A 20,452-nucleotide genomic window follows, 5' to 3' on the forward strand; every position below is an offset into this window, starting at 1 on the left:
GGGAGACACAGAATCCGAAGCAGGCTCCAGGCTCTGAGCTGTCAGCACAGAGCCCGACACGGGGCTCGAACCCACGAACCGCAAGATCATGACCTGAGCCAAAGTCGGACGCTCAGCCGACTGAGCCACCCAGGCACCCCTGAAAAATATTTAAAAAGCAATATATACACAGGTTTTGTTTTTTTTTTTAATCTGTTCAGATAATGAAAGTAAAATCTCCCTCTCCTATCTCTGACTCCCCAGGCCCACCCCTAAGGTAACCTGCTCTTCACACTTCCTCACAAAACCTTTCAGAAGTTCTTCATGTATAACAGGGACAAAAATTATTGCTGTGGAAGTATCCATAACTTCTTTCCATCCTCCTACCTACCAGAAAAAAAATTTTGACATTTGCACCCTGATGCCTTCCCACCTCCCATTGCCTCATTACACAGATGGGATAAATAGGATTGGGGGACTTATAAATGAAGAAGCAAAGAAGTTGGAGATTTACATCCAAAAAGCGCAGGCTTACTCACTACAGGGAGAAAAAAAAGAAAAAAGAAATGGAAAGAAAGGTAGAGAGGTGGTAGATGAGGCCTAGCACTGGCAAAGATGAGAGAGGATTTTGGTAAAAGGGGGAAACAGAGGCTTTGGGGTATCTATAGGATATGAGAGGGTGGGAGACAGAAAGACTGTGGAAATGCAGACTTAAAGAGATGTTTGTGAAAGTTATGTTTTATATAATTTATGTTGTATAAAATACAAGTGTTTCATATAAGTTTTTTGATGTGTGTGTGTGTGTGTGTGTGTGTGTGTTTAGAAAGAGATGTATAGTATATAGGCAGATGTATCTACATGTATCTTTAAAAAAATTTTTTTTTACTGTTTTTTAAGTAAGCTCTACATCCAATGTGAGGCTTAAACTCACGACCCTGAGATCAAGAGTCACATGCTCCACTGACTGAGCCAGCCAGGCACCACTATATATATCCTTTTTGAAAAACACAAAAATGTAAATACACTTTTGCACCTTACTTCTTTTCCCCTTAAATATATAGACTGATTTATTTATATCCTGCCTACTTCCTAAAAAGATGTGATTAGCTTACAATAAAAATTTTTAACATGACTCCAAGAACAAGAACCAAAAAGTAAAAAGGCCACAAGAGAAACTATATTCAGAAATTCTAGCTAATAGTTTCATTTCATGAATGTCAGAAAAAGTTAATGTTACTTTAAAAATAGGAATCCTAAGTAGCCAATTTTTTGAAAGAAATTAATTTTACCTAAGAAAAGACTGAACAATGAAAAGAAACACTTAGCCCAGATCCTAAAAAGACAGTGAGAGCTTCCTGCTACACAACCCCATCCATTTCAGAATCTTAGCAAAGAGATTCAGGCAAGGGCCATCAATTCTCAATTGTTTATACAAACAGAGATATACAAGCCAAGATAATCAAAAATAGTGGATAACTTTTAAAGTATATTTCATTGGTTTTTATATATCCAGATGGGTAAATGATCAGGAAAGAAGTGGCTTCTAACAAAACAATGAAATCCTACTGCAAATTGTTTCAGAAAGACCTGGGAAAGTATTCATTTCCCATAATCCTCTCAGCTCCTCCTGATGACCCCATCCATCTCATCCCTCCAATATGTGCAAAACAGTAGATTAAAGCAAAATAATCCTTATAAATCTTTCCTCGAAGTGGAGCTGTGTTGAGTCAGATCCTATCAGTGTGAAGGATGGGGACCATGCAAATAAAGAAAACATGTTTTAATCCATCCATACTTTAGGCAGATGGCTTTCAATCTTCCCTTCCACTTCATTGCCTGTCACCTTCCCGTCCTAGTATGTACATAAAATAGATGATCCGGAAATTTGATATCACTTCTGTGACCTTCTCCACTCTGATAATCATCATCTTCATGCTCAGCCACAAATCAAACTATGTTGGGAACAAATATCCACACCCTAATATCTTGAACTCTGGTATTCTTTCCCTTCCTACAACCTCCTTCTACCTTCCCTCTCCCCAGCACTTTCTGAATCTTTTACCTCCATGATACCTTTACTATTCACCTCCATTTCCTCAATCTATCAGCCCCTCTAGATTCCACTTGACTCCTTACCCAGTCTGTACCTCACAATCAACCATTTCAACTTTATACATACAGCACCCTAAATTCCTTCTCCCTTCCTTTCCACACTGACTCCCTGCCATACCTGTTTGACAATCACTAACCTTGCATAACCCAACTGGTGTCTCTGTTTCTCCTCCCTTCTGAAAATTGTTGGAGAAAAATCACTTGATACAATAAACAAGTACCAGGTGTTTAGGATGTGCAGTTCTCGATCTAAAACCTGGCTCTGCTATTTATTAGCTGGGAAAGTTTGGGCAGGCAACGTAATCTCTCTGAACATCTGTTTCCTTATCCATAGAAAGGGGTATATCCATTAGGACACTTGCAGCTGTAACAGAAAATCCAATTAAAAGTAGCTTACTGTCTCCTTTAATAAGATGGCTAAAAATCAGTTCCAGGGTTAATTCAGTGACTCAACGATGTCATCAAGAACAAAGATTCTTTCCTCTTTCTGCTCCACCATCCTTAGCACATTGACTTGGGCCTTACGTGTATTTCTTCATGTTACAACATCAGTGACTGCAATTCCAGGCATCACATACAGACACCAAGTCTTGCTGAAGAAGAGTGTACTTCCTCCCATGTGCCTTGCTGTAATAGTGAAGAAAATCTTTCTAGAATCTTTCTAGAATTCTCCTTAGGTTCCTTTGTCTTGGTCATATATCCACCCTTTAGCCAATCATTGGCAAAGGGAAATGGGATTACCATGATTGCCTTTTTGACCAATCATAATTCACTTTCTGGGGCTAGAGAGGAGGCAAGCTTTCCTAAGCACATTGCCACTGGATACCTAAACAAAAAAAAGCATGATAATAAGAATATGTGTTGCATAGGCCAACAACCTCTGTCATTTGTGCAATAATACCTACTCCACAGGGTGGTTATAAGATTATATTGGATACATTCGCTAAGTACCTAGTGGTGCCTGGCACATGAGAGACATGATGATTTTTAAAGACATCCACAAATTGTTTAATATTCTTTCCCTCAAAAAGTAGAACTAATCCCCCCTACCCTTGAAAGTAGACTGCACTTAGCGACTGGGTTCTAACAAATAGAATTTGGCAAAAATAGTGGTGTAAGATTTCCAACACTAGGTCCAACCCTAGGACACTCAAGCAGCCTATGGAGAAACCCACACAGGAAGAAACTGAAGATAACCAACAACCAGAACCAATTTACAAGCCATGTGAATGAGCCATCACCATGGAAGTGAGTTTCTCAGGCCCAGTCAAGCCTTCAACAGACAGATGCCCCGAGTCACATCTCGGCTACAACCTCATGAGAGACTTTAGCCCAGAATGACCCCAGCTAGGCCACTCCAAGAATCCTGGGAAACTGAGAATAATCATTTTTGTTGTTTCAAGCCACAAAATTTTGAAATGATTTTTTTACATATCAATAGGTGCTTAATACAGATTTTGGTACCAAAGAGGGGTTCTGCTATAACAAAAAAATTTTAATGCAAGAGTAGCTTTGTAACTTGGCAGTGGACAGAAGCTGGAAGAACTTTGAGGAGATAATTAGTGAAGGCTTAAAGGGCCTTGAAGAGACTGCCAGTGAGGGCAGTAAGGTTCATTAGTTTACTGTGACAGACCAGGTAAAATGTATCTTGGTTTTCTCCTTGATAAATTTTAAGTCTGACCATTGCTGAGAGCTAATAAGCATCACTAAATGCACAGGCTTTGGAGCCTGATTGCCTTGATTTGAATCCTGGTTCCATCATGTCATTATATATACATATATATATATATATATATATATATATATATATAGTGCCTCAATGTCCCTTGATGGATTTTGATGAGGATCACCTAAGTTGCTGCATGTAAACTAAAAAATGTGCGGGTTTCTTTCTGTGTCCCTGGCAGACTTGATTGCGGTTGAGGACCTGCAAAACAGGATTGGGGTAGAAACCAAGGACCATTAGAGTAGCCAAAAAAGAATAAAATTTTTGTGATGGGTTATCCTGCCAGAGTATCATTTCTTTCTTTCTTTCTTTTTTTTTTTTTTTTAACATTTATTTATTTTTGAGACAGAGAGAGAGCATGAACAGGGGAGGGTCAGAGAAAGAGGGAGACACAGAATCTGAAACAGGCTCCAGGCTCTGAGTTGTCAGCACAGAGCCCGACGTGGGGCTTGAATCCACGGACCGCGAGATCATGACCTGAGCCGAAGTTGGACGCTCAACCGACTGAGCCACCCAGGCGCCCCCAGAGTAGCATTTCTTAAGGTGTGGCCCACTTGCATTAGAACCATTGGAGTATTTATTGAAAATATGGGCCCTACCTTCTGAGATTGATTTAGGAAGTTAAAGCAAGGCAGAAATCTGTATTTTCACTGAGCCCTTTGTGGATGATTCTTATGTACACTAAAGTTTGAAAGCCATTACCCTGAGGAAAGGAAGTCCAAGTAAAAAGCATAAAGGTTCATCTCCTTGACCCTACTGTTTTATCTTAAAAATGAATGCAAAATTTCCCATTCTTATCCACAATTTATCCATTTTGTTTTAATAATATACAAATAAGGTACATTAAGTAATAATGTGCATAATTTGTCATTGAATACAATCAATGCTCCTGAAAATAGGCTATGTTTATCCTGAACCTGTGGTAACCCCTGGCATACACTTACCCCAGCTGACATACAAGGGTTTCGTGATAACTGTATCAACCCATTTTATTTCTAGTGCCTGATTTGACAAGTACCATCAGCGTTGTAAATATGGACGTTTGATAATTGATCCTCTGGCTCCAGTTTCTTCTAATGAGGCTTTTTGTGCTGTAGAGACTGGGAAGTCTAGAACTACATTTCCTAGACCCCTTTGGCAGGTAAAATCTGGATACAAAATAATTTGCAGCAATTAGATATACTCATGAAATGTGGGAGGCAGAAGTAAGTAAGAAGTGAGGCATCTATCCACTGCTACGTCTCATTCTGATAAAAAGTCAAGTCACGGTGAGGTCAGGGTTTTCAGCAAGTTTTCTGGTGTGTAGCCACCAGCTCTGAGTATGCTGAGAGTGGTGGTACTGGTGCCATGGTGGCCTTTCAATTACGGCAGACGTGGCAGGCAGTTAATTGCACAGTGTTCTGGAAGTCATTCCCTAAGCCAAGTCTAGAATTCATTTCTCTAGCTCTTCTACCAACTTTTTAAAAACTTTTTATTGGGGCACCTGGGTGGCTCAGTTGGTTAAGCGTCGAACTTTGGCTCAGGTCATGAACTCACAGTTCGTGAGTTCAAGCCCTGCATCAGGCTCTCCTGCTTCAGATCCTCTGTCCCCCTCTCTCTCTGCCCCTCCCCCACTCACAGACCCACAGTCTCTCAAAAATAAACATTAAAAGATAACTAAAATAAATAAAATACTTTTTATTATTGAGTTTTGAATATATGTTAAAAGTAGAACCGCAGACTAATAAACTCCAACTTCTTCAACATTAACCAACTTAGGCCAATCTTCTAAGTACCTTCCACCCACTTCATCTTATTTTCAAGTAAGTCCTAGATACCACATCATTTTATGTATTTCAACATAAAAAATATAATCACTGAGATAATAGAAAACATATTGGTCTCTGCCCCCAGTTCCTGGCACAGAGCTCCTGAAACCCTTTTAATAATTTAAGTGATAAAAACACTAGGAGCATCTCTTGTTCTAATACTTGTCTCTGACTCCATTCCTGACATAGGGCTCCTAAAACCCCTATTTCTGAATGATAAGAGCACTAGGAACATTTATTCTACTGAGGTGACTCTGGGGTAGGATCCTGGATAGGGGTCGGTCACCAGAAAGACCAAACCATGATCAGAAGCTTGGAATTTTCAGTCCCAGCCCTCATCCTTAGAGACAGGAGAGGGGGTGGAAATGGGAGTTAATAACTGATCATGCTTACATGAGAAAGTCTCCACAAAATTCCAATATTGGAGAGATTTCAGGTAGATGAATACATTCAAACAAGGAGGGTGATGCACCCCAACTCCATGGGGACAGAAGCTCCTACACTCAGGACCCTTCCAGAACTCACCTTATGTATCTCTTCATCTGGCTGTTCACCTGTCTCCTTTATCATATCCTTTAATAAACTAGTAAACATAAGGAACTGTTACCCTGAATTCTGTAAGCCACTTTAGCAAATTTATAAAACTGTGAGGAGGTTATGGGGACCCCTGATTAATAGCCAAGTCAGACAGAAGTTGAGGGTAACCTAGGGACCTACTACCTGTGACTAGCACCTGAAGTGGGGGAGACAGTCTTGTGGGACTGAACCCTTAATTTGTAGAATCTGATGTTATCTCTGGGTAGATAGTGTAAGAATTAATTGAACTGTAGACACCCAACTTGTGTCACAGAGAATTGCTTGGTATGGGGAAAAAACTCCAATGTTTGGTGACCAGAAAGGTGTTTTGTGTGAATTATAAAGAGACACGGAAAAGAAACACACAGGAGGAAGGATTGGGTTTTTCTCTATACAAGAGAGAAAAAGGTAGGAGGGGGAGAAACTGGGTTTTCCTAATATGACCACAATATCATCATCCAATAAATAAGTAAATAAATAAATCTTTTAATATAATTAAGTGTCCAGTGTTCACATTGCCGATTGTCATGTTACTGTCATAAAAAAAAAACTTAGTTTTTGGCTGAACAAATAAAGTCCACAAATTGGTTGATATGCCTCTTCCGTCTTAATAGTATAGGTTCCCTTTCCATCTGTGTTTTTGTTTTCCTTGGCAATTTACTTGAAGAAACTGTGTTGTAAGAGCATCCCACAGTCTGTATTTGGTGGTTACATCCCATGGTGTTGGCATATTCCTCTGTTCTCTGTAATTCATATAAGCTGGTTGTTAGGTCTACAGGCTTGATCAGATGTAGGTTCAACTGGTTTTGATTCCACTGATTTTTGAGTACCCAATTCTATATATTAGATCCTTTTCTGGGATATAGAAACTACCAAAAAAAAAACCCCAAAGCATTATATTGTGCATTCAGGCAGATAGACAACTACAAGGCATACCTCATTTCATTGCATTTTGTTTTATTGCACTTCACAGATTGTATTTTTTACAAAATGAAGGTTTGTGCCAACTCTGCATCAGGCAAGTCTATTGATGCCATTTTTCCAACAGCATTTGTTCATTTCGTATCTGTCGCATTTTGGCAATTCTTCTAATATTTCAAGTTTTTGCATTATTATTATTATATTTGTTATGGTGGTCTGTGATCAGTGATCTTTGATGTTACTATTGTAATTGTTTGGTTTGGGGGGGGGCACAGACTGTGCTTGGTAAATGTTGTATGTGTTCTGACTGTCCCCACTGGCTGCTCCCCTCTCTCTTTCCCTCTCCTTGGGCCTCTCTATTCTGAGACACAATAATATCAAAATTAGGCCAATTAATAACCCTACAATGGCCTCTAAGTGTTTAAGTGAAGGGAAGAGTCACATATGTCACCTTAAATCAAAAACTAAAAATGATTAGATTTAGTGAGGAAGACCTGTCGAAAGCCAAGAAAGGCCGAAAGCTGGACCTCTTGTGACAGTTAGCCACGTTGTGAATGCAAAGGAAAAGTTGTTGAAGGAAATTAAAAGTGCTACTTCAGTGAACATATGAATAAGATAGTGAAACAGCCTTATCGCTGACACAGAGAAAGTTTCAGTGGTCCAGATAGAAGATCAAACCAACCACATAATTCCCTTAAGCCAAAGCCCAATCCAGAACAAGATCCCAAATCTCTTCACTACTGTTAAAGCTGAGAGAGGTGAGGAAGCTGCAGAATAAAAGTATGGAGGTGGCAGAGACTGGTTCGTGAGGTTTAGGGAAAGAAGCCACCACCGTAACATCAAAGTGCAAGGTGAAGCAGCACGGGCTGATGTTGGAGAAGTTGTAGCAAATTATCCAGAAGATCCAGTTGAGATCAATAACAAAGGTGGCTACACTAAACAGATTTTTGATATAGATGAAACAGCCTTCTAACTGCTAATGTAGCTGGTGTCTTTAAGATGAGGCTCATTTACCATTCCAAAAACCCTAGAGCCCTTAACAATTATGCTAAATCTATTCTCCCTATGCTCGATACAAGGAACAAAGCCAGAATGACAGCACAGCTCTTATAACATGGTTTACTGACCTACTGCTCCGAAAATAAAAGATTCCTTTCAAAATATGACTACTCATCAACAATACCTTGTCACCCAAGAGTTCTGATGGAGATATACAAGATTATTGTTGTTTTCATGTCTGCTCACACAACATCCATTCTGCAACCCATGGATCAAGGAGTCATTTTGACTTTCAAGTCTTATTATTTAAAAAATGTATTTCATAAGGCTATAGCTGCCATAGATAGTAATTGCTCTGACGGATATGAAAGCCTTCTGGAAAGGAGTCACCATTCTCAATGCCATTAAGAACATTCCTGATTCATGAGCAGAGGTCAAAATATCAATGTTAACAGGAGTTGGGAGGTAATTCCAACCCTCATGGATGACGTGGAGTTACTCAAGACTTCAGTGGAAGAAGTAACCGCAGATGTGGATGAAATACAAGAGAACTAGAATTAGAAGTGGAACCTGAAGATGTGACTGAATTGCTGCAATCTCACAAAACTTTCACAGATGAGAAATTGCTTCTTACAGATGAGCAAAGAAAGTGGTTTCTTTAGATGGAAACTACTCCTGGTGAAGAAGCTGTGAAGACTGTTGAAATGACAACAAAGGATTTGCACTATCAAAAAAAAAAATTCATTGATAAAGCAGTGGCAGAGTTTGAGAGGATGGACTCCAATTCTGAAAAATCAGCTGTGGGTAAAATGCTATCCAACAGGATCACATGCTACAAAGAAATCATCACAAAATAAGAGTCAATCGATGTAGCAAACTTTGTTTTTGTCTCATTTTAAATTTTGCTACAACCACTCCAACCTTCAGCAACCACCATCCTGATCAGCCATGTTGGTTAGTGGTATCATTTGAATACTTAAGTTAAAATGCATACAACTGTGATTTCCTTTTTATTATTCCTAGCACAGAGTAATCATCAACAAAGATATGTTGACAGAATCCATCAAGAACTAATTTTCACATTATTTACATTCAGTGATGAAAAATGTGGCAGAAACTGCTATTAATTCCCCTAATATACATGCTCTTTCCTCCAAGAGAATGTCCATGTTTTAGTTGAACATACAGTACACTGAAATAAAGATAATTTTCCAGCTCTCTTGCAGCTAGATGTGACCACATGACTAAGTTCCAGCCAATAAGATATAAGTGGAAGTGTTGAATGCCAACTTCCAAATATCTTCTATTAAAAAAAAAAAAAAAAAAAAAAAAATTGCTGGCACTTGCCCATTGCTCCTTTCTTCTTTGTCCTTCCTCACAACAGAATGCAGGTTTGATTATTAGAGCTCTAGCTACCCACCCTGGTTTAGGAAATGAAGGCCACAGCTTGGGTATGATAAGGGTAGTAAGCTAAAAATTAAAGGATCCTAGATCTCCAAAAAATTCATGGAAATGAGCACACCCATCAGACCTTGAGTTTGTATTACATTAAGAGAGAAATAAACTTTTATTTTTGTCCCTGGAAAACCCATGATACCAGCTTCCTTTAGATATAGGAGGAAGGCAGATTTGTAAGTAGCAGTTTTTCATAGACTTATACAGTAGAGCCACATATCTCTCTCTCTTACTTGGCGGTCATGGAATATTATTTTTAAGTAATTATTCTTACTTGTATGAAAAAAGTAGTTGTTCTTAGTAGAAGTTGGAGAACCTAGGTTGCAGTCTTACCTCTGCCACTAACTAGGCAAATGAGTCGACTTCTCTAAGCCTCTGTAAGATAACTATGTAGTAAGATTCTCTTGAGTCTTAAAATATAACATACATGGAAGTGCTTCATAGCATAAATAACTATGCACAGAGAGTTGATGAGAATTATAAGACACCTGTAGAGAGAAGCTCTGTCTCAGATTGTATCCCCAGTGACAAGTGCTTAACTAATATTTGTTAAATAAAAAATTTTAAGTCGATGCTAACTGAGTGAATTATTCTGCTGTGGGCTGAATAAAGTTCAAAGGTCTTTAATATTAATTAAAGTATTACTTGAGTTCTTTAGAGCCACTATTCTTAATTTTGCCATCAAAAAGATAATTTATCTGGTTCAAAAGTGGACCCCTATTTGCTATAGCAAAGAATAAAAGCTGTGGTACAGAAATAAAAATTTTATGACCCTTTTCTTTCCCTTGAAATTACAAAGTTACACATAAAGATATATTTTAATATTTAAACCACTAACCCTACCACATCAAATGAAGGATTTCCTCACAGTGGACTGTGGCTAAAGTATTTTATTAAATTAAGTATGTAATCTGCAAATGGTTTCATAAGAAATTTTAAAAGCAAAGTTATAAAACATTTTCAATAAAAAAGTACAGAGTTAACAGCAAAATTACATTTTCTTTATAGTACAAATAAAAACATCTCATTTCTGATATACTGTCTGAAAATTTTATAATATATTCTCCAACTGATAGCTGCAATATTATATTTTAATGAGAAGTTTCATGGTTAAATCAATCATTTGTTAATAACAGGTTCATCATTTGGACCATAAAAGTCAACTGCTCAACTTTAAGGAAAATAATAAAATTTGTCGTTCTATAATGTTAAGTTATAAAAGGCTCTTCGGGATGTACATGTCTTCCAGCCTTGTTTCTCTACTAAATTCTATAAAGAGGCTTTAATAATACTGTAAACTTGAATTACATTTTAAAAATAAGCACCATTAACATACATTCTACATAAATTCACTTAACCTTTTAAATGACACTTCTTTTTGGCCACACAAACATTTAAATTTGTTTTCTTTACCATGTAAATAAAAATAAGCAATATTTAACCACTACACAGAAAATTATCAAACTTCACCTCATTGCACAATGGAAAAGCACTTAGGAAAGCACTTGGAAAAAACAGCACACATTATTTTTGTGTCTTTTTTATACATTTTGTCATTTTCTTAAATTGAGAGCAGTTAAAACATTGTCAGAGCAATTTCCTGAGTCTCAAAGTTTCCGATTTCCAGCTCAGAAATAACCAGTCTCGCTATTACATATGTCCTCTTTCTAAGCACACAAAATACTTGAATTTAAAAAGAAAAAGACTGAAATAAGGACTGGAAACAACCCAACAGAATTATTTAAACTTTCTTCTCAAAATGTATTGAATAAACAAGACACTTTAAAGTATAAGTCAGAATTTCTACTACATAATATGCTGCATACTTAAGGCCATAGAATTGCAAATAGTATGGAAACACTAATATATTGAAAAAAACCTCAACTTGAAAATAATATGAGTTATATGAACAGCCAATAAACCTAAGACAACATGCTTCCATAACTCATGTTGAAGTAAGGAAGTGGATGAATTGAAAACACTGTTGAAGAGTTTCCTAAGTCTAACCCCTCGTTCCCTGTGGTTTCCACATTAGTTCTCTTTTTTCTCCTGGTAGACACAGATGAGAGACTAGTGAAAAGACAGAACAGTTACTAAAACCTTCCAAACTACAGAAGTGTTGTACTTTTAAAATATTAATACATTTGCAAAGAGCCATTCTAATTAGACCTGTATTATTAGCACTAATATACCAATACCTGAAGATGTTGATAATCCACACACTCTCCTTACTTTTGACACACAGGGCTTGGAAAAGAGCAAGAGAAAAATTTGATAATCCCCAAACTATGTTTACCTTTGGCATATAGGATTTAGAAATGGGCAAAACAAGAAAGGAGAAACTACAAAATTTTTCTTTCATAATTATGTGTTGTTTAAACTATGCTAGACAGTGAGGTGGGAGGCAGTTTAGGATTAAAGCAACTTCATAAAAGCACATATCATGCTCAAAATTTGCCTACATACTTATGAATGATATGACGAAGAAAAAATACCTCAGATTTACCAAAATAAAGTCTAACATTAAAGTTGATACAGCAGAAAACATAGCTTCTTTCATTTGGTTTCTGCCCACAAAACACTTCATCCCTTGTTCTTTTTGACTGCTCCCACACTAATCATAATTACAATAATACTGAAATAAATCTAGCTGAAGTGCTCAAAAGCAATGCTTTTTTAAACTGGGTGAGGAAATATAAAATCATGGAAAATGAGTATGCAGCTGCACACCCTCAAGTAACCCCAGGTTTTAGTACTATTATTCACATTTCTTAAATCATATTAATTTATACATAAAAACATTTTACTTCATTAACAGTTGTAGTTTTATAGTAAGTTCTTGAAACGAATTGCTTTATTTTTAATGTATACAACTCCTCTAGACATTACAAAAAACATATGCTAAACTGGTGGCATTTTTTCTTTTTTAAACAAATTATTACAACCATGAGAAAATATTTCAATACCACTCACTAATCATTTCTAAATAATAAACATTTTATTTTCGTGGAAATAAATTTAATGATACAGGTCTTCTTTTAAAAGCATGCTTTCGTGATATGCAAAAATGTGTTTTTGAGTTTTATTTTCATTAAAATGTCTGTTCTTTTGAGAAACCATTCTGTAGTTCAGGATTCTTTCAGTAATAGCTCAACCCTATAATTCCTGATCCAAATGATGTTTAAGCTTATCAAAATCCAACACAACTGTTTGTTAAATTACATATGTTGGAAATATTCTCCATATCCAAAGACAAATTTATTTAAGCCATTGTTTTATACTGAAAAACTACACTTTACCACATTAAACGTGTATAAATGAAATTTACATTTTATAGTTGACATACTAACAGGACTTTTTAGCTCACACAAAACAAGGTCAATGAAAGTTTCCTTTCAGAAAGTTGGCTCTTTTTTAAAAAAACAAAGGTAAAAAACTTTTAAATTGTAAGGATTCCTTTAAAGATTATATCAAAAATGTCTTCTACATTTAAGTTAATAGGCTCTTGACCCACTACTGTTTAGAAATTATATGACTCAAATATAAAATATAGCTCTTTAGTACTGTCTTAAATACCACTTACACAGACAGCTCTAGAAGCAGTTCTATTAAGACACTGATACTTGTAGATATCTAACAATTTCATCTTCTCTAAAAACTTTACTGCCTACAGAAGGCATAAAACTGCAATATAATCTCAGGCTCCAACTTTCCTCCTAGAAAATGCACACATACAGAACAAACGAACAAAAGGTAAGAGATCAAGATCATATACAAAACAGAAGAAAGTACAAACAGCATGTCTTTCTTCCTGCAGGATATGGCAAAATGAAATGATTTTTTGTATTTAGCTTTGATATCAAAAAGCATTCAAGTGCTTTTGTTACATTTCCTTTCTTTCATTACTACTACCACTACTTCTCCTTCTTTTAATACAAGCCTTTGATGGGCATGAACCAGGCCTCAAAGCACTATAAATGCCTCTCAAAGATGCCTTTTGGATTTTACTAAATGTTAACAACAATTAACACAAAGGTAACATTTTCTCTCTGAAAAAGAATCAGAGCACTTCAAACTTTAAAACCACAGCTGATAATTTTCTTGGACACTTTATAATCAATAAAAATTCTCTTCAGTATTTTTAACAGACAACGTATTTGGCATTTGATTCAGTAAAAAATTAAACTTCTTTTGAATTCTGAAAAACATCATTATAATGTTTTTGTTATAATTGGACATTTCTAATAAAATACATGTGTACAGTAAAATTGACTAAATTACTGTAAATAAAACTAACCTACAAACCTTCACACTTCTAAGTCAAGGATGTTTATTTTACTTTAGCATGACTTTCAAGCACCCTGGTTTAATTTCAGAGAACCTATAGAAATGAGAAAACAGTTATTTTAGGTAAAAATTTCAAACTGGTTAAGGAATATATCATGTAATCAATTCCAAATATCTACGCTAAATGAAATAGTTACTATCAAAGTACTCTCCTTTATTATTAAGTCAGTATCCAGGACTGACATCTATGCTTATGTACTTTTAATCCGTTGTAAAAATAAACAATCCTAAAGCTAGAGGGATAACTCCTAACTTAGTAGTTATTTAAGATTTTTCAAAAATCTCAAGCCTGAACTCAACTTTCATGAAGAACAGCATGGTGTGTGAAGGATAAGATGATGTCTGTTACATTATTTCTATGCATTAAGTCGGTACTAAAAAGAAATCTCTAACATAAGTCTGATTCATCAGACCATGAAATGCTTCCAAGTGCCTCAGTGTGAAATTTAAAAAACACTAGTCTCTACAATAGATCATTAATCCCAACATGATAATGCTCCAGTCCAACTACTCCTTTTGTAAGAGTAACTCTAAAACTTCATCTGTTTTTGTGCTCAGAATTAATGCTACTATTTTCTATAATGTAGCCAAACAACATTTTATTACATGGCATAAACAAAATATGCCACACTAACTAAAACTAGAGCTAGGGGGAGGTAGGCACCTAATGGTATACATCCTCAGTGAATCTATCCATCAACAGATCTTTCTTTTTAGACTTCTCTTGTCATTTTCTGTTACTGAATAATAATCACTTAAAAAAAAGTTCATTTCATGTTTGTCACAGCTAAGATTATTAATGGCATTTAATTTATGAAGATGTGTAAATTCTTACTGACTGGTGTATTTCTGCTAAAGTTTAAACAAATCCCTTATAACCACATTTCAGCAGAAATTCCTTCCAAAATCCACAAATATGTATATCCTTTCAAATAAATAATTAGCAACCTTAGATGATGATACACATAATCTAACTATCTTGAATAATACATTATCAAAGAAACACAATCATATTACTTTCTGTTAGATTTTAAATTTATGAGACAGTTTTGTCAGATGATTACTTCAAAAACAAAATATATTTTTCCTTCATTTCTGGTTTTCTGAATATCATTAAGACCAGCAGGAAAAGTTATAATTTAAGCATGAATTTGTGGCTAATATCAGATGGTTAAATTTAGTTAACTATTCTAATAACTCATTTGAGCATACTGTTAATGTTTATTATCTGTATATGGACATTGCCATTATCAATAACAGAAATCTCTACTCACCTGAAGCTATGGCTTGTGAGGTATTTAATGACGGCTGGTTTGATGCGAGCAACTCCTCCTTGGCTGTGGTTTCCTCTCCCCGTAATCACAGAGAGATAGGACTTACCACCATTCTGCTTAAATTCTGTTACAACAGGAATTGGACCAGTTAAAATTCATTTGTCTTACATTCTCAATAGAAAACAAGCTTTAACTACTCAAATACATATAAAATTACTTTCATGGGGATTTACAGATTTATAACTTTAAAAAGCACCAAAATTGATGTTTTAAAATGGATATTTCATCTACATTGTTTAAGTATGGAAGTCTCAAAGCAATTCATCTGCCTAAACATAAGTGAAATTTCTTCCCCTGTGGGGAGGGAGATTTCTATGTGCTACCAGAATTTCTCTCTAAAATAATGATAATGACAACAGTAATATTAATGCCATCTAACAATTATTACATAGTTGGAGTCAGGAATTTCTTTAAGCTACTTATATTTATTAACTAAGAATCTTCACAATGACTCTTTTAATTAAATACTCTGAAGCCAGCCAGCCAGCTTTGGTCTGATTAGGAGCTCTGCCACCAAATGACTGGGCAGTATGACCATGGACAAGTTACTTGCCTATCTGTGCCTGTTTCCTTATCAGTAAAATGGGATCTAAAGCAACTACTTTATAGGATATCACCCTTCAGGAATCGCTATTAGCAAATCCACTAATTACAGCATGGACTATAGTCTTATTGTTAAAGATAGACAATTGTTAAGAAACTCTTCCAAAGGCACCTGCCTGGCTCAGTCGGAAGAGCATGCAACTCTCAATCTCAGGGTCATGAGTTTGAGCCCCACATTGGGTGTAGAGATTACTAAAAAATAAATAAATAAAACTTTAAAAAAAAAAAAAAAAAAAGAAGAAGAAGAAAAGAAGAAACTCTTCCAAAGAGATGATTTTTAAATATCAAATGAATCTAGGCCTCTTACAAGAATGTAGCTCTTGCTTTGGATATGATCTTGTGAAAATTAAGTACATAAACCCTGAAAGTCAATAACTGCTGCAATAAAATAACAAAAACTCTGTTAATAATGAGTTGATTTAATTAACTAAATATCTTCTTCCTTTGTGATAAATAGCACAAGTTTTGATCATTAGCATAAAATACATACATATACATATATATATATAATATAAATATTCTATATTCTGCTCACTAAGTTGCCCTAAGACTCCAGCAGATCCACAAACAGTTTTTCGAGTCTCACATCTCCAAGGCAATATTTGGCCTGGAATTTTAAGAGGGTATGTTGCTTATATTTCTAATTCCTTCTTTGCTTAAGATCTCCATTTCTACACTAGTCCATTACCCATTATTTCAAGCAATATTTTGTTCAAAATTCAACTCTTCCTGGGTGCTGGCTACACAGGGTATTCACTTTGTAAAAAAGTTTTTATGCTATATAATTATTACCTGTACATTGTTCTTTATAGATGTGACATTACAAAGTTTACTTAAAAGAAACCTTACATATCTTAACTATCCATAAGTCACTCTCATCATTCCTTCACCGCTGCTCCCCTTATCAGGGCAGTCATGTGTAACACCTCGTTTTTATTTATATATTTTTAATGTTTATTTATTTTGAGAGAAAGTGTGAGAGAGAGAGGGGCAGAGAGACAGGGAGAGAGAGAATCCCAAGCAGGCCCCATACAGTCAACACAGAGCCAGATGCAGGGCTCACTCCCTTGAACCATGAGATCATTTACCTGAGCCAAAATCAAGAGTCAGACGCTCAACCAACTGAGCCACCCAAGCACCCCATAACACTTCATTTTTAAATTCTCTGCTCTGAAAATGTTCAACCGTTGAATCACATGCTTCAAATAAAGTAGGTGTTCAAAGGATGTTTGTTGCATGAATTCAGGTATATGTTTAGATCCCCAAATTTCAGACTATTCCTGTCACTTATCACCTTTAAAAAAAACTACTTAACTCATTTTTAAGCCTATCTCAAATTTCTTACCATTTCTACTGTAAATATTTCATTATATATTTCAAAAAGGACTCTTACAAAATAAAAAGAACCACGATACTACCATCACATCTTAAAAACAGTTCCTTAATATCATGTTTCTAAAAATGGCTGAAAGTCTCCCTCAAAAAAATGGTTTTACAGTGACTTACTTAAATCAGGGTTGAAACAAGACCACACATTGCATTTGGTTGATATATCTCTGAAGTAACTTTTAATCTAAATGTTCCCCCTCCCCCTGGGCTTTTCTCTACAACTGGTTGAAAAACTTGGATCATTTATGCTAGATTTTCACAGTCTAAATATTGTTGATTATATCCCCATGGTGCCATTTAACCTGTTCCTCTGTTCCCTGTAAATCCCTATAAAGTAGTAAAAACATCATTGGTGGTAGTGATGTATATTCCAATCAGAAGGCACTTAAGGGTCAGATATGTTTTTTGTTGTTGTTCATCCCCAAGTTTGACAATCATCTTTTATAACTAAAAGCAGTGGAGGGCAGAATCACAGATTTTCCCCTGGATACATTTCTATTCAACAATACTACCATCTAGTGGTGACTAACAGTACCTACAGACTACCACAGGTGTCAACATGCACAACAGTGGGCCTGGCTTCAGAAAGGATTTGTATATTGGGTCTGACCAAGCATCACCTTATACAAGTTATTTAGCTCTTTTTTTTCTTGTAATTTTTTTAATTGAGATATAATTCATAAAACATAAAATTCATGATTTTAAAATGTATAATTCAGTGGATTTTAGTATATCAAAACACTGTTCAACTATCAATACTAATTCCAGAACACTCCGTTGTCTCAGAAAGAAATTCTGTACTTGTTAGCAGTTACTCCCCATTCCCTACTTTCTAGCCACAGTAACCACTAATATACTTTGTTTCTATTGGTTTGTCTATTGTGAACATTTCATATAAATGGGAACCATATAATAAAGTGGCCCTTTTGTACCTGGCTTCTTTCACAAAGCATGTTTACAAGGTTCATCCATGTTGTAGCATGTATCACTACCTGACTCCTTTTTGTGGCTGAATAATATTCCATTGTATGGATATACCAAATTTTGTTTGTCCTTTCATCAGTTGATGGACATCTGGTTGTTTCCATTTTTCGGCTATTATGAACATTCATGTACAAGTCTGCGTGTGGATGAATTGTGTTTTCAATTTTCTTGTATACATAACTAGAACTGCTAGGTCATATGGTAACTCTGTGTTTAATCTTTTGAGGAATGCCAACCTTTTCCACTGTGGCTGTACCATTTAATAAATACTCCCACTAGCAATATAAAGGGTTCCAATTCTCCACATCCTTACCAACACTTATTATTTTCCATTTTACTAAACTTTTCAAATTATTAATTTCCTCATATATGAAATGAAAGGAATGCTTACCCTTTATTCAATCATTTATTTAAAAGTTGCTGTTGGGTGTTGAATGAAAGGTTCTATAAACAATGATGACTGAATAATCATTGCTGACTCAATTCCTGGCCATAAAGACAGATTTTAATCTTCAACTATATAATAAGCTTTTTATAAATACTGTGATACACAGGAGTACTGCAAGAGGCATTAATGGGAAGCCTAGATGGCAAGAAATGACAGTGTAGATAAAACAGAAAGAGGAGCAAAACATAAGATGAGAATAGGGAGACAGGCAAGGAACAGATTACATAGGGATTTAGGAGTTTATGCTAAATGAAACATGGCAACCTATACTTTCTTATCACGGTGCTTATTATTATGTAACTATTTGCTCACTGTCACCTACCCTACTAGACACCAAACCCCATAAAAATAAGGACTGTGTATCTTTTTCACTGCTTTATTCTTGATACCTAGAATATACAATAATCAAATTTTTATTGAGTAAATGATGTATTCACCCTCTATAGAAAGAATATTCTCTTATAATACTTCTACGTAAGTTTTTTCCTCCAGACTAAATAATATATTTAAAATGCTCTTAAATTTTCTCTTTTCAAATCTTTATTATTGTTTTCTAGATTTTCTCAAAGATTTCCAAAATTCTATTTAAAAAACAACTAGAGGAGGAGAATTCTTTACTTTACCAAAGAATGTCTAATAGACATAGTACAAACACAAATTCTAAAACACCATTATCCAACCACCAATATAATAATTCATTCGGTCAAGCATCATCAATGGAGGCTAAAATTACTAGGTGAAATATTGCAAGAGAATAGTTATTCACATAGTTGCAAAGTATCAATTGCCAAAAAATTACTAGTTAATTATAAAGAAAGAAAAGATACATTTACATTGAGAAACCTAACAGAGTCCCACCTCAGCTAAGAAATCAAACTTAACATCATCAATAATGGGGCAATCTGACCATATTATGTCTCCTGATATGTGCACCAAGGATGACTAACATCACCTATGCAGCATTTTTTACCAAAAAAAAAAAAAAAAATCTTTAACTAAATCTAATCACGAGGAAACAATCAGAGAAATTATAATTGTAGGTCAATCTACCAATGGCTTGGAGTCTTCAAAAATGTCAATAACACAGAAGAAAAAAATAGGCTGAGGAACTATTTATATATATATATTTTAAGTAATCTCTACATCCAATGTGGAGCCCAAATTCACAACCCTGAGATCAAGGGTCACACTCTACAACTGAGCCAGCCAGGCATCCCGGAACTATTTCTACATTCTGAAGGCTATAGCCATGGGACAGTCAACTGGAGAATGTGATGTCTGACTGGATCCTGAGTTGAGAGGGAAAAAATGGCACAGCTAAACAAGACATTTCCATACACTGGAGAAATGTGAATGTGGCCTGTATACCAGACAATATTATAACAATGTTAAATATCTTAAAAGTGACAATGGTACTGCAATTATGTAGAATGGATTTGTTTCCGAGAGATAAACATGCTGAGGTATATAGAGGTAAGGTACCACAATGTTTAACATTTTATTTCCAAATGGTTCAGCAAGGGGCTCCTGGGTGGCTCAGTTGGTTAAGCGTCCGACTTCAGCTCAGGTCATGATCTCACAGTCCGTGAGTTCGAGCCCCGCATCGGGCTCTGTACTGACAGCTCAGAGCCTGGAGCCTGCTTCAGATTCTGTGTCTCCCTCTCTCTCTGCCCCTCCCCTGTTCATGCTCTGTCTCTCTCTGTCTCAAAAATAAATAAAAACATTAAAAAAATTTTTTTTCAAATGGTTCAGCAAAAAGCAATTTTAAAGA

At 35.6% G+C, this 20,452-nt stretch overlaps 1 protein-coding gene across 19 annotated transcripts in view; it reads right to left on the minus strand.

Annotated features, from left to right (window-relative positions):
• Positions 1–20,452, minus strand: part of N4BP2 (NEDD4 binding protein 2) — a 153,574-nt gene that overhangs the window by 62,286 nt on the left and 70,836 nt on the right. For 8 of the 19 annotated variants that reach the window (XM_042984678.1, XM_042984677.1, XM_042984676.1 and 5 more), the window contains one exon: positions 15,198–15,321. In XM_042984678.1, coding sequence (XP_042840612.1) covers positions 15,198–15,321 — 124 coding nt within the window. Of the gene's footprint in view, positions 1–960; positions 2,918–6,667; positions 6,945–10,605; positions 13,958–15,197; positions 15,322–20,452 lie in introns of those variants that run through there. The other 11 variants (XM_042984675.1, XM_042984672.1, XM_042984664.1 and 8 more) reach the window with 9 other exon arrangements.

This window comes from Panthera tigris, chromosome B1 (assembly GCF_018350195.1).
Source record: "Panthera tigris isolate Pti1 chromosome B1, P.tigris_Pti1_mat1.1, whole genome shotgun sequence".
NCBI classification, from domain to species: Eukaryota; Metazoa; Chordata; class Mammalia; order Carnivora; family Felidae; genus Panthera; species Panthera tigris.